General features: G+C 39.4%; 1 protein-coding gene across 2 annotated transcripts in view; it reads right to left on the bottom strand.

Annotated features, from left to right (window-relative positions):
- The window catches only part of ror2 (receptor tyrosine kinase-like orphan receptor 2), a 47344-nt gene that overhangs the window by 14866 nt on the left and 17388 nt on the right, over positions 1-15090 (bottom strand). For both annotated transcript variants that reach the window (XM_055019413.1, XM_055019414.1), the window contains exon 2: positions 4385-4456. In XM_055019413.1, coding sequence (XP_054875388.1) covers positions 4385-4456 — 72 coding nt within the window. The remainder of the gene's footprint in view (positions 1-4384; positions 4457-15090) is intronic.

The following is a 15090-nucleotide window of genomic DNA, read 5'->3' as shown; positions in this document are numbered from 1 at the left end:
GGCCATAGATTTTATCTAGTTGTTTAAACACTTTTAAAGTGTAGAACGTGGTTTCTGTTTCTGTTTTATCTTCATTTTGTGGTTTGTTTGTCAATAACATTGCTCTGTCAGGCTAGAAAGCAAAAGCTAGATATCAATTGAGAAAATTCTGACACACTGACCAGGTATGATCCACACACACAAGTGGCTCTGTTTGTAGTACACTCAGTATGTGCATGCAGACCTGTTAACTCACATGAAGTCAGCATGTGTGGTCAAAAGTCATAAATTAACTGGAAATGGAAATTTTTCCGTATATACTTGTAACTGATCAGACACATCATAAAACCCTTCTAAAACTATAACACTTAATCATTTTTCAGTATTAGCTGTAGTGTTTGCTGAGTATATCCATTTTTATGCTGGTATTCATGTAAGCTAGAAACAGAGAATGCAACAACTACAGAACACACACTAGTAAAACTCCAGTGACACACATGTATTATTGCAGTTGACAGACCTCCCTGAACATGCTTTTTTTCAGTACAACACCAGGGTTTTGGTTTTTGCTTTAGTTTATACCTGTTTTTAACAACTGGATATGGAATTGTATATTCATGGGGGTTGTTCTTGAATTTGTAATAACAAATATGTTAAGTTATTTAACATGATCCTAGAAAATTCATACAACAATCACATATTTAGTGACCTCACCAAGTTAACAGTTGAGACGTGGGGAATGATGATAATCAGGTGGTCACATATAACACAGCGACATAACCACATTAGAATTCAAGAATTCCAATGACAAATGGCAAATTAATCCAGATTATCAATACCAATGTATTTGAATCTTTAACTAACAATCCCCTAATAGGAGCCTTAAAAAGCTCTACAACTAGCCAAATAAATACCAAAATTCCCAGTGTTGACTTTTCAAAAAGACATACTATGATCAACTAAAGACAATGGAATGCAGTAGTGTTAGATTAATTGTTGCTCTTCAGCCTGTCAATTAAACAGTACTATTCAAAGCACTGCAGAGATGATATAGGAATGTTTGGAAGCTTTTTTTATCACTCTTGTCTCTGCTAAGATCCCTGCTGGCCATGCACATTACTGTATAAGGGAATAAAAGGAAAGGCTGCGGTGCAAAGACAATGACACACATACACAAAAGCATGCACACACACACACACACACACACACACACACACACACTGTCCTTGGTACCAACTGCATTGAGAGCAGCAGCCAGGCTCTGGAGTTTACACAATGGAAAAACAGAGTTGTGTGGTTCGCCTCCCATCCTGGCACAGCACGACTCTCCTCAGACCAGGCTATATATGAGTGATGTTACTAGGCAGCTCTTCAACTGTAAAGTCCTCATCTTTCATTTAAGGGTGTACTGCTTCCTCTGAATGAATGTAGAGCAGATAAGGAAAGATAAAACAGCTGACGTGTAGTAGTGCTTACAGGACTCCAGGAAACACTGGGGACTGAGTGTATTCGGACTCTTGGGAGGCAACGCTTCTCTAAAGTCAGAGCCATGATAACATGACCCCATGTTAAAATTCTGGGTACAAGACTCTGATCCAGTACTGGTCCCACCACTGTAAGCCATCATCTGTTGCTAATCAGCAGCTTCTCCACCTGATCACCACATTCCAGAAAGCCATCATCTTTTTCTCCTGAGTTTACAATTGGTTCTGATATGCAAGCCATGGAATTAAGGCCTAATGACAAAATTAAACAAAAAAATAAATAGAATTAAATATTCTATAGTCATATAAATAAACATACACACACAAGCTGGTTGGATGACTGACACATAAATAGTGACCTCTGTGAGCATTCATACTTCATTCACTACTTGAATAAACAGCATAAATAAACATTGTGTTGCGCAACTACACCTAAATTAACAATTACAACAAGGAAAAATGTCTGTGAAAACGATTACTATTCTCAAACCTCACTTTGGCCCACGACTAGCTGATGGTCAGTGCAAACCTCCGCACAAGTCCTCACACTGAACCACTTAGTTTCTCTCATCTGGTACTAGACAGACCCTACTGCAGCAGTGTTAAAGCTTCCCCTAGATTATAACATGATTGAAGCTCATAGGTCAGGAATCGAAGCCAAGAGGACAGGGCTTACGAATCACAAGGCACAGCTATTAACAAACTCATCTGACATTATCATTGAGCTGATTTTGCCATGATTTCCTTTAAGACCAGTTGATGGTTTTCACATGACAAACACTGACTTTGACAGCGGACGCAGACAAAGCTTTAACCCTCAATTATGCTGTTTTGCAGATGTGCACAGAGACAGCTGTGGACACCCATGGACACATTCATTTTTGCATTGGATGACGTTCAGATCTAGCTACACACTCACCATACAGAGTTTTGTGCTGATTTAAATGGTCAAACAAATTAGCCGTGTTGCCTTGTTTTAGTGACAACCACTACTAGACAGTAGCTAACACCATCCTTTCTGTAAATGAAACATTTCCTGCTCTGTGTTGCACAATTATACCCATAATGATAGTTACAATTATTTTGATCAATACTGAGATCAGAATTAGCCAATACATCACAATTATTAATTGATTTTACAGGCAAAATATTTTTATTGCATTTTCGAATTTGAATAATCACAGCTGTTTTTTTACTTCTATGTTGTGCTACTTATCTGTTAAGGTACAAATTTGCATCCAAAAAAGACTTAAATTAGGGGTTTTCTTCGTCTGAATTCAGAGCATTCCTATTACTGAAGGGTACGTAAAATATCCTAAATGTAAAATAACCCTAACCTATCATTGGGTTAGTTCAACTGTCACATACAGAACAACAGTGTAGTTTTAAGCTATTTAGGACCTGTTTCTATAGTTTATTACAAACCCCATCAGACAGCAGTAGGATCCACAAGTATCTCCAAAGAAAGACAGCTGCACTCATTTACACATGGAGCAACAGCAATAACTTCATCAATTAGCTGAATTACTTGTAAATTGTCCAAAAATGGAGAAACAGCCTATCAGGATCCAACAGCAGCTGTGTGCTTTTCTTCACCTCAGCTAGATGAACTGTCACATACACTCAGTTTATCAGCTGCAGTTTAATACTATGTCACGTCTTTGTGGTCGTCAGGTCCTGAGCGTTCACTTTTGCTGTTGAAGAAACCAGAAATAAGCTGGGCTGATAGCTAATTGGACACTTTGATTAGCTGCTACTAGTTTAGTTTGAATCGGTTATTGCATTATTATGTGCCATACATCACTTGGTGTATTGACGAGTCTTGTGTGAATGATAAATCCTGCATGCTTATTGCGGTGGTCTCTCTCAGTATGGGTGGTCTGTGTGAATGCAGCAGTGAAGAACATTAATGGACAAGTGGTCCATATGTGAAAGGGGCTGAATGACAGACTGCCATCACTTTAATGGACTAAATAATCAGACAGGAGACTGGGAGACAGGAGGATGATGAAAAGATAAACAGCAGCATCACTGGGCAGCTAATTCAGTGACAGACTGCTTCCCCCGTGGTGTCTAAAGGAGAGATACTGCAGGTCCTTCCTTCCTGCTGCAGTCAGACTTTACAATCAAGCTCCCAGTAGTTCAGTTACAAACTGTGCAATAAAAATGTAAATAATGATGCTGTGCAATTTCCTAGAAATTTTGCTGTAAACGAGTATTTTTTTTTCTTCTAGAAAGAAAAAATATCTATATCTATGCAGTGTGCATTGTGTCTCTACTCCTTTTTATTCAAACTGTTTTTCTATTTGCTGCTGTTACACTGCAAATTTCCCCACTGCAGGATCAATAAAGGTCTAATCTATATATCTATCTATCTATCTATCTATCTATCTATCTACCTACCTAATAACTCAGCAATGTTCCATGTTGCAATGTCTAAAAAAGGGACTATGGAAATAGCTGTAATGAGTCTCGTAGCTCATAGCCTAGCACCATCAGCAATATACGTTCCAGTTGCACCACTTGTTTACACCTACAAGTGAATTGTTGGGTTCTTTCTAACATTAGAAATGCTTGTGCAAGACAGCGGTGTTTATGCAAACTTCATCATTGTCTGCTGCCTCACCTTCCAAATACAGTTCTATTAATTCACCAGAACTTCTCCGCTCAAAAAATGCGCGCATTAGTTCCGGTCAATAATTAAGGGCTTTCAGTGACTGGCTATTACTGCACTTGGCTGTAGTTCCTGAAGAAACAGTTCCTGCATGTAGTGCCACTGTGACAATATTTCTACATCCGCTTTTGTATGGAATAAAGAAACAAGATACAACATATAAACTTGTGAGCTTTACACAGATGATTTTAACCTGACTAAATGCACAAATAACATGTCAGAAAAAAACAAGAAGTTTTTATCCTACCTTCAGCTGTGGGTGCAGCTCCACTCTGAGCTTCAGCCAGACCATCTGTATCCATTGACAGGCCTTGGTTAGCTGCAGGAATATCAGTGGGGAGGATAGAAGAGTTATAACTAAAGCAAAAATATACAGAGAACAAGGCAAACTCCTAATAGTCCTAGCAGACTGGAGAGACTACCTTTGTGTGTAGCAGGGTAAATTGTTGGCAAGAAGAGTAAATGAATTAAGTAAATGAAGTAAATTTCCTTTGTTCCTAATATGTGAAAAGATTTGCGAGAGGAATGTTTTGTCCTGACAAGGTACAAGAAAAATTATTAAGGGTCAATAAAAAAAATGTGTTGCTTCTCTCTCTCTCACACCCTGGGAGAATCATATAGTAGTATATCAAATTCTGGGACTACTTGGAAACGTATTTCCAGACTATATCAGGGCAGGGCAAAAGCACAAATAGGAACTAAACCTGGGGATAGAGACTAGGCTAAAAACTTAAACCAGTTTTTCAACAGATTTGATACTGGTCTCACCAACTCCACCTACCAGCCTGAACACTGTCCAGCCTTCCTCCAGCTCCCCCTCACCTCCTTCATGACCACCATCTCTGGGGCTCCCCCCACCTTCTCTTCCTCTCTTCACATCAACAGTGGATCAAGTGAGAATGCAGCTTAAGAAGACCAGAGCCATGGAAGCCACGGGTTCTGACGGCATCAGCTCCAGACTCCTCAGGGACTGTGCAGACCTGCTCTGTCAGGTGGTCTGCTACATCTTTGACCTATTGCAAATTTCCCTTTGTGGGACTAAGTCTGAGAAAGAGTTCCTGCCACATGGAAGACTTCTTGTGTGGTCCCAGTCCCAAAGACCTCATGCCCAAAGGAGCACAACCATTTCAGACCCGTGGCATTAACCTCTCATCTGATGAAGTCACTCCAGAGGATCGTCCTGAATCATCTCCACCCCCTGGTGAGCCCAAACATGGATCCCCTACAGATCGCAATCCAGCCTGGCATTGGGATGGATGATGCCATCATCTACCTGCTGCACAGACCCCTGTCTCACCTGGAGGACACTGGAATCACAGTGAGGATCACGTTCTCCTACTTCTCCAGTGCCTTCAGCACAATTCAACCCTCATTGCTTAGGGTGAAGCTGGAGAGAGCGATGGTCAGTGACCAGCTGGCTGCATGGACCATGGACTACCTCACAGACAGACCACAGTATGTGAGGCTACAGGACTGTGTGTCTGATGTGTTGGTCTGTAGCACAGGTGTTCCCCAGGGTACAGTACTCTCACCTTTCCTCTTCACCCTCTACACATCAGATTCCAGGTACTCCATGGACAGTTGATCTCCAGAAGTTCTCCAATGACACTGCCAGTATAGGATGCATGTCAAGAGGGAACGACTGTGAATACAGGAAAGCCATCATGGACTTTGTCTACTGGTGTGAGCAGGACCACCTTCATCAAATGAGCGCCAGCAAGACAAAGGAGATGGTGATCAATTTCCACAGGAAACCCTCAAACCAGCAGGTCACTGCTGAGGACCTTCTACTACACTGTGGTGTGCTGGGGAAGTGATGCTCTGAGTGGGATTAGAAAAGACTCAACAGACTGATAAAAAGAGCCAGCTCAGTCTGTGGTTGATCCCTGGACTCCATGGAGGTGGTGGAGGAGAGGAGGGCTCTGGCCAAACTGTCTGCCATCATAGACAACACCTCCCACCCTCTGCATCAGACTGTGAACTCCTTCAGCAGTGCCTTTGGGGACAGACGGCACAATCTAAGTATAAGAAGGAGTGTTTCCGCAGATCATTCATCCCTACACCAGTCAGACAGTACAATGACTCATTACAACTTCACTGCCTACCTCATTTACTGCTGCATTTTTTCGTCTTACATATAATTCCACTGACTTACGTGCAATATCTGTTACAACTTCATCCTCTTGTGTATATAATGTTCTCTGGAATTTTTGCACTGTTTTTAATATATTCTTATACTGCTCTTACACTCCTGTCTTTTGAGCTGATGTAATGGCGAACTTTCCCCACTGTGGGATCAATAAAGTTTATCTTATCTAACTGGAGGCATGTATGACACCGTTTGGACAGTGCGGACAAAATGAATAAGTGATCTGCCTGTAGGGGTGAAATTGAGCCAGTGCCCCATGGAGCTGAGCATTGCATCCAGATATTTAAACCACACCCAGCTGAAGCTGTTTTATCTGTCAGTCATATCCAAGCTAGCCAACTCAGAAAACTAAAGACCCACTTTGTTTCTTTAATTGGAGCATGTTGAGAAATTTAGGGACTGACAGGGAAAATGCTAAAAGAACATAGAACAATAATATGTTTGGTTTTCTAACGGTACATAGCAGAGGAAAAAAGGACTGGGACAATCACTGGAAAGCTGAGAGTGTTTCGGTGTTTTTTGCCGCTCTGCTCAGTCTGGCTGTGAGGCAAAATGTGTTTTTGCTCAGATTTACTCAATACATTTTTTTGAGGAACACGTGTAAGAGATACTCTAGCTGCTCTGTTTGATTGGGCACAGCTCTCCCTGAGAGTTAATCAGTATCAGGCGCACATGAGTGGACACAGTGTGTAGTGCAGTTATTAGCTTGATTTGACTTGCCATTGGCTGCTGCCTTCCCTGTGATACAGAGCATGTGCTTTACAGATGTGGACGTTGGAGGAAATTGGTAGTGCCGAGGACTTCAGTGAACAAAACCACATAGCATTCCTTTGTATAGCCACACACCCCTGTCTAGAGTTTAGCTTAATTCAGCTAAAGATATACTGTAAGAAGACAAAGAGACAAGTCTCCTTCAGTATGCAAAGGAGGAATTATTTCACTAAATATGTCTGCATCAAAGGTAGATGCTGGACAAAGTATGTACTTACCCTGTCTCTGCCACTCCCCTGAGATCGGCTCTAGTCTTTTCATTGTCATGTATTTCTTTTAAGAGAGTACATGTAACTACACCATACTTACAGATATCCTAAAGTTATGATCACACTGCTAGGACAAAGTGCAAGCAACAAAACACACTATGAATCTTTGGGGGGCATTTCCCTTGATGATACTCAGCTCAGTTCTCCCATCTGTTACAGGGTGGATTCATACCCAACCTAAAAAGTGAGCGTAAACAGCATGGAGTGAACTCTTAGTGAGAGAATGTGAAATAAAACTGTCAGTGTGAATGAGAGCAGCTAAAAAAAGTGTACCATCAAACAGACTTGTGATACAGGTACATGATTCAATATTACATTTTCATATCATTATCACCAGGGACAGACTACAAAAAGCAGTGCATAATATCAGTCAAGATCCAAAACCCTGCCTTTCCCACAAAGCAGCAGTCGATAGCATCTTTTTTGGATCTAGCTCCAGGTTGATCTTTTATTAGTAATGTGTAGAACATTGAGGTAAGCACACTCCTTGTGTTTAGCCAGGGTTATGACTTTTGTCAGTTCAAATGAGAAGCAACAGTTCAGTTAAAATGATTAAAAAAAAAAAAAAAAAAAAAAGATTTGAAACTGGATTTTAATAAAATACTCTGAGACACTAAAAGTCAGACACCTGCCCAATGATAACATCCTTACAGATTTTATTTCTCCAGACAAAACTCTTCCAGAGGAAAAGTTATTACACAACAGGAGTGAAAAATACTCCTCACGACAAGTAAACTAACCGTTTAGTGTGTAATCTAGGGAGTATCCCCTTAACATAAATATTCAGCTAATTAAAGGCAGATTGAGATCTACAACACAGGAGACAGCAGTTAGTTGGTAAGTGTTTTTTAAACTTTGGTTTTGAGTTTAACTAGGACTTGTTGTCAGGTAGTTGTCAGACTTTGTTGGTGCAGAGAACTTCCTGATTTCACCAGGTGGGTCATCCCCTCTGTTGTTACCTGTCTACAATCTGAGATGGGTGGGTTCAGCCATAACACTTCCTGATATTTAAACACACATGCTGCACTGTAGCATCAGCAACAGTCTTTTTTGCTATCACTCATTACGCACAGACCGAAGTGGGTAAAGACCTGCAAGTCTACCTGTGTGAGTTTACCGAGCAAGGACGCCAACTGAGTAGTCTTTTCCTACTATCTATACAGGTAGCCTGACCCACCATGCTCTACAATATCCTCCCTGTTATCCAGGTCTTTTTGAAAAAAATGCTTCTGCTAAAGAAAATGAAAACCTGTAAACCTCCACTCCATTACTGGTTCCTCCTTCAACCATGGCCTATGGAATTGCCAGTCGACTGTAAACAAAATAGAATTAATCCAAACACTGGTTACTTCTTTAGATAAACAGGTACTAGCCCTGACTGAAACCTGGATCCGTCCAGAAAACACTGCTCTCTCTGCTGAATCCATCTTTTCCCACACACCCCTGCTGCTGGATGGGGAGGTGGTCCAAGAGTCCTCGCTTCCAAAAAATGCAAGTTCACTAAGCTCACTCTGCCAAACAACAACTCCACATTTGAATACAATGCAGTGTCACTGCATGAGTTCAGCTATTTGTTGCCCTCCAGGGTGTCAACAGGGTAACTTTGTGGTTGAACTGGACATGTTACTCTTGGCCATTCAGGACTATGACTATGGTGGTGGCTTTCCTTTTTCTAATTTCATCAAGGTATTTCAAATCGCTTTTTGTCTCTTTGGAGTATTGATGTCAGCATTAAATCGCTGTTTGAAAGTAGCTCCATTATTTGTGGAAAATTAGTTTCTGAGGTCTCCACCTCTTCATGCAATACTGATGCCCATGTTGTTAACCATATGGATGGATTTTCCTGGATATTTCAAAAGATGTTGATGTCATACAATTTGTGTATTTTATGAATATCTGTCATTTGGCAACATGGCGTCAGCAGAGGATGTTCTAAGAATGTGTTCTGCTGGTGACAAACTTGCCAAAATGTAACTATGCAATGTGGTCCATACATGATCACGGTCATGGTAACTGACTGATATTTCATTAACATATGAACATTATGTCCATGTTTTTACAGTGCATGATGTTGTAAACGCTGTTTTACAATGCTAACTGTACAATTATGATGATCATGGGTTGAATAAGGGACGCTTCAATAGACATTGCATGAATACAATCTATCTATAAATATATATAAGATAATCCTTTATTGTTCCCCGTGGAGCAATAAAGAATAAAGGGGAAATTCACATTGTTACAGCAGCAACATTTTTACATCAGCAATAAACATATGTAAAACAACAACAACAAAAACAACAACAACAATAATAATAATAATAATAATAATACAATGTGTACAAGGATGAAAAATTAAAATGAATACATACAGTCTTGGCACACTGTAGACAACGGCAATATGAGGTGATTTGTGAAATAAATGTAAAAGTGCAAGATGCAGCAGTGCAAAAATTGCTTATAGAACCACTTTTCAAAAAAACATTTGAAGGATTCTGAGTTGGAAAACCATGATATTTCTTTGAACCAAGTAGGGATGGGCATCTTTAAGATTTTAATGGTACTATTACTTTTATCAATACTGCTTATCTGTCCGGTACATTAATGGTTTTAGATTGTTTATGTTTGTTTGTTTTGTTTTTTAAAGAGAAAAAAATAAAACAAATTAGGAGCAGAATAAAGATTGCTTTTTTCCCCTCATACGCACTGTATAAGAATTCCAATTTATATAGCCATAGACCCTTAAGTTGTGTTGATGTGACTTAATCAGAGCAGTGTCACAGGTTTTACTGATAAAACTAAATATTATGCAATGTGTTTCATTTAACTGCCCAGCGATACATCAGAATTAGAACTCCACTCTGACCGTTCTTCCCTTTTGAGTATAAAAAGAATGCAGGACTTTGACAGCATCAATATCAGTTGAAGTACTTCTTCTGCCATTAACATCAATATTCAAATTCAGTCAGAGAAACAGTGAAATTAAAGTGAGACGGAGTTTGTCTGCTGCCCACAAATCATTAAATCCTGCTGGTCTGTGCTCTGAAAGTGAAACAAAAATCTATCGACAGTTCAGCTGATGCTCTCAATTTTAGACAGAGTTCATAAACATAGCCACAGTTAAACAAACTTACTTTTAATCATTAGCCTGTGTTCATACAGTACAGCTAAGTCCATGTGTGCGTAAACATAACAAAACTGGCTAGGATGAACTACGAGCTCATCAGTCAAACTGTGCGTTTCTCTGTCTGTACGTTATTAATTTTTACAAAAAACTTGGACAGATTGTGCGTTTCTGCTCTAACATGCAAACGACTTGACACTTTTGTGACAACAAACATCTTCTGCATCAACTGCAGCAAAGTTGAATTGTACATAGTGACAGAGCTGCTCCGTCCTTCATAAACAAGCCTGTAGCTCTGACAGACAGAACGTCATTCTGGGTTTGGAAAGTGGAAGTACATGATAGACATAGATACACATCAGACACATCTTACAGTGATGCGATAGAATGTGCAACACAACGATCTTCTTCCTTTCTCAAGTACTCTTAACAGAACTGCTAACGTCAGACCTTATCGATCCTCTGGTATTTAAACATTTCACCCCGGGACTCGTTTCCGTCTCGATTAAGCCCAGTAACAATATTATGGAACGCTTCTAGTTGGGACCACTATTAGAGTGGTTTAGCCCATCATACTTGTTCAATGACTGTCCTTAATATTGGCCATAAATGCAAAAAAACTTAATTTTATTATTTGTTTCTGATACAGTATACCTCTGACTGTTACCATATTCAACATTTTAAAGCTCCTGTTGGTGCCAGTCTTGGGGTGAAAAGTACAGGTTTTATGATTGGTGGAATATTGGAGTAAACTTTGGCATTTTTTAAGCCAAATTTACACCATCATATAACTGGTTCGTATTATTCTAACAAAGCAGGGCATATGCACACATCAATGAGTATGCAAAATTTCAGGACCATAGCTACATTATTTCTCAAGTTAGGCACTTCAGACATTGCTCCACAGATAGGTGTAAAGAAAACAACGCAAACATCGACATGATACCAACCCTCTTTAAGAACTTTTGACTCAAAAACTAACACTACCTGTAAATCCTAGGTTTTACACATGATCAACTCAATCAATGTACACCACTTTTTTAAAAAAACTCTTGTCAAATTGAAGATGGTCAGGCATGTGGCATTCAGTGAACTGAGGTGGAATGATCCATAATTAAGCTGTTAAATTCATTCATTTTTGTGAATCTGAATATTTACACATTTATTTTAAATGTGTCTACATTACAATATGAACTAAGTTGAACCAATATAACTTGTAAAACTGTCGTATTTGTTAAATAATTTCAACTGAGTGAAACACTCGGTACTTACCCTGAAAACACCAAATTATCTGTATGTTGCTTGCTTACCGTCACAGTCTTGCACTGTCAAGTGTTATGAACACCCTCTGGGGGCCACTATTTAGACTTTAGTCTTGTTAAGTAGCTGCTGTCAAATGCCAGTGAGCCTAACTATATACAGTCAGGTCCATAAATATTTATACACTGACACAATTTTCAGCATTTCGGCTCTTTATACCGACACAATGGACTTGAAATGAAACAATTAAGATGTGCTTTAAGTGCAGACTTTCAGCTTCAATTTGAGGGTATTTGCATCCAAATCAGGTGAACGGTGTAGGAATTACAACACATTTTAAATGTGCCCTTCACCTTTTAAACGGCAATAAAGTCTTGATTGCTTCATTTCAAATCCATTGTGGTGGTGTACAGAGTGGAAACTGTGTCAATGTTTAAATACTTATGGACCTGACTGTATTGTGCACCCCACAATATGGTAAGCGAGTATTTTTTCATTTAAAAAAGTAATGTTTTGTGAGGGCACTGGAAGAAATCCAAGACAAACAATAGCTGAGTTTAGCTTCCTAAAGCCTGATCATACCAGACCGTGGCTGTGATTAACTCCATGAATCCACTGTCCTGAAAAATGTGGGAATCGAGCAATGGGATGCTTTTCCATCCAGACCCGAATATGACTGCTGGCTGCTGCATTCCAATAGCCTGCTGCCTCTGCCATGAAAGGGCCCTTTGAGAGCTGAGAGGCCAGGCCACGGTTCCATCTATTGGGGTTTTGACTGTGGGCCTTCTGGCACACCTCAACACTTTCCTTCCCTCTCCTGTCTAAACTGCTGCTATGTGTGCTTGTGCATGTCCGTGTGTTTATTTCTTTCTGCGCTTGGTCCTGCAACCTTTGTCTTTGTTACTCTCCACATTTTCTGCCCTTACTTTCAAACATCCTTTGAGACTTGAGCAAGTGGCAATTTCACAGTTCACAGAATGGATTTTACAAACATTTCTAGAAGGCAGAGCTACATTAGAGGCAGAAATAATGTTGCTGGCTAAGTTAAAACTAAATGAATAGGGAAAAAAATACATTGTGTCAAAGGAGGAAAACATGACTAAGAACTCAACCACTTTTCTATTCTCCAAGAATATCAGTGGTTGATGGAGTGTTCTAGAGCTGATCATGATGATTGTAAAACAACATGTATGGAGTATGTGGGTAAGTAGCATGGATAATGATGCATGTACTGTAAGCTACAGAAACTTGTTGATCAGCTTGCATGGTATCATTTATCCTGCCTTACCCAGCCATTGAAATTTCCTTACAATTTATTATTTCCTGGCATTTAAATACATTTTTTTAAAATAATAATATTAATAATGAGACATGTCTGTCTAATAGCATTTCATTTTCAAAACAAATGCAATCACACTGGTAATAAATGTACAGAACAAATGTGTAGACTATGAAATTAAAAGGACATGGAGAGAAAAATATACAATAAAAGACAAGTTTGCAGACACTAAGTAGACGAATGGCTACTTTTCTTATTTCCACAACCATGGAGGGATATGAAACACCGGCCACTGTGCAAATGTGAACAATACAATTTTAGGTCTGCTATTAAAATATGAACAAACCATTTACAAGGAATTAACTGAATTAAACTTAATTGTCCCATCTATATCGAACTCATACATTCCTCCTTAAACTGTACATCACCACAATGGATCTGACATTGAACAAACAAGACGTGCTTTAAATGCGTACTTTCAGCTTTAATTTGAGGGTATTTACATCCAAATCTGGTGAAGGATTCTGTTTATGTTCATTGTATTCCATCCTCCTTTTGACTGCACAGTAGTTGCAGGTTAAGGTTTGGACACCCGGCAGACTAGACGCTAGGCTAGAATATTGGTTGTTTTGTATTTGCTATATGCAACACATCCTTAAGTTTGGTGTGGCTATAGCTCCTGTTATGTAAGTCTTGATTTCTCCATCATTGCTCCCCCTTTGAAAATCTGTTGCTCGTGTTCGCTTTTCTACAGACACCACATAACGTTGTGCGATGTTTTCTCCTTTGTCACATGAAATCCTGCTTCCTCCTTGCTACCACTTGCTTAACTCATTAACATTATCAGTATTACTTTCTCTTATCTTCCACTTCATTAGTCTCTCTTTTAACACAATTTATCAACAATCACTGGGGTTTTTTAAAAGAAACATTGACATATCAGCTGCAGTGACATTTTGTAACAGTTGCAGCAGAGCCTATGGCTAAAGCCAGTTCAACAATGAGGTTATGTATGCTATATCAAAGGCCCATCTTAGCTAAATAATAAGCACACTTTCCACCATCTAGACAGGAGGATCTATATATTGTTAATGAGTGTTTTGTTTAAATTACATAACATTATGATAGATTGTTCTCAGTGTTCTAACTGAAATGACAGGTTTTTCTGTCATTGTTTAATAAAATCTGTCAGCGATGGAACATATTCCCACCTCCTCCAGCGAGGAACACTTGTTGGACAAACTAACATGTGTGATGAGAGGACGCCATTCAGAGGAAGGGGGATAAAACACACAGCTGAACAGCGCAGACAAAAAAGTGGATATAACAAAGTATATCTGGCCCATTTGCAGTAAAACAACACCTAATCCACACAGGATTCCTTAAGTTCAGGTTTTGGGAAGGTCATGGTTAGTGGTTGTTCATTTCCTACACTGGAAAAAAACTCTTAGTGTGAGTGGAAGTCCAAAACATGCATAGTCAAATTTTGGCACAATTAACCACAGCGGTTATCTAGGACAGCTAAATTTAATTTGCTCAAATGTTTAGCATTGCAAAGTTTTCTAAGGTTATTATATGTATCAAGTCACTACCATAGTTTCTATTTGGCTGAGATTATCCTCATTTATTTTACAGTGCTTTTAAGTCCAGCTCTAAAACCATCAGCACAACCAAATGGATTCTGTTAATCTGACAGTTTAATGAAGTTCAGCAATCAGAATCCATCTACGCTGCCACAGTATTAGTGTAGTTGAAGCAAATACGTTGTTATCTTCCTACTTTAAATGATTCAAGTTCTGGTCAACCTCCCTTTTGTAGATATCCGATTCAGAGCACACTGTGTGCCTCCTCTGTCTCTCTCCCCCTGATCAGCCTCTCAGTTTTCTGTCATGGGAGGTATTCAGGATCTCCTCAGTTACAGAGTTAAGTGCAGTCTTAGAAAGAAAGCCTATAGTGGTGGTTTGAGCTTTTACATTAGTAGGATCTCTGCATATAAGCATCTCTAGGTTGCGCTCAAAATGATATCTTCCATACAGATATGTTTCTGTTTGGTTCTGCAGCGGGGTTCAATCTTTCACCTTTTGTGGAATTTTAATTTTGA

Source organism: Amphiprion ocellaris, chromosome 17 (assembly GCF_022539595.1).
Source record: "Amphiprion ocellaris isolate individual 3 ecotype Okinawa chromosome 17, ASM2253959v1, whole genome shotgun sequence".
Taxonomy (NCBI): domain Eukaryota; kingdom Metazoa; phylum Chordata; class Actinopteri; family Pomacentridae; genus Amphiprion; species Amphiprion ocellaris.
The sequence above is the reverse complement of the archived record's forward strand: the minus strand, read 5'-3'. Positions and strand labels throughout refer to the sequence as shown.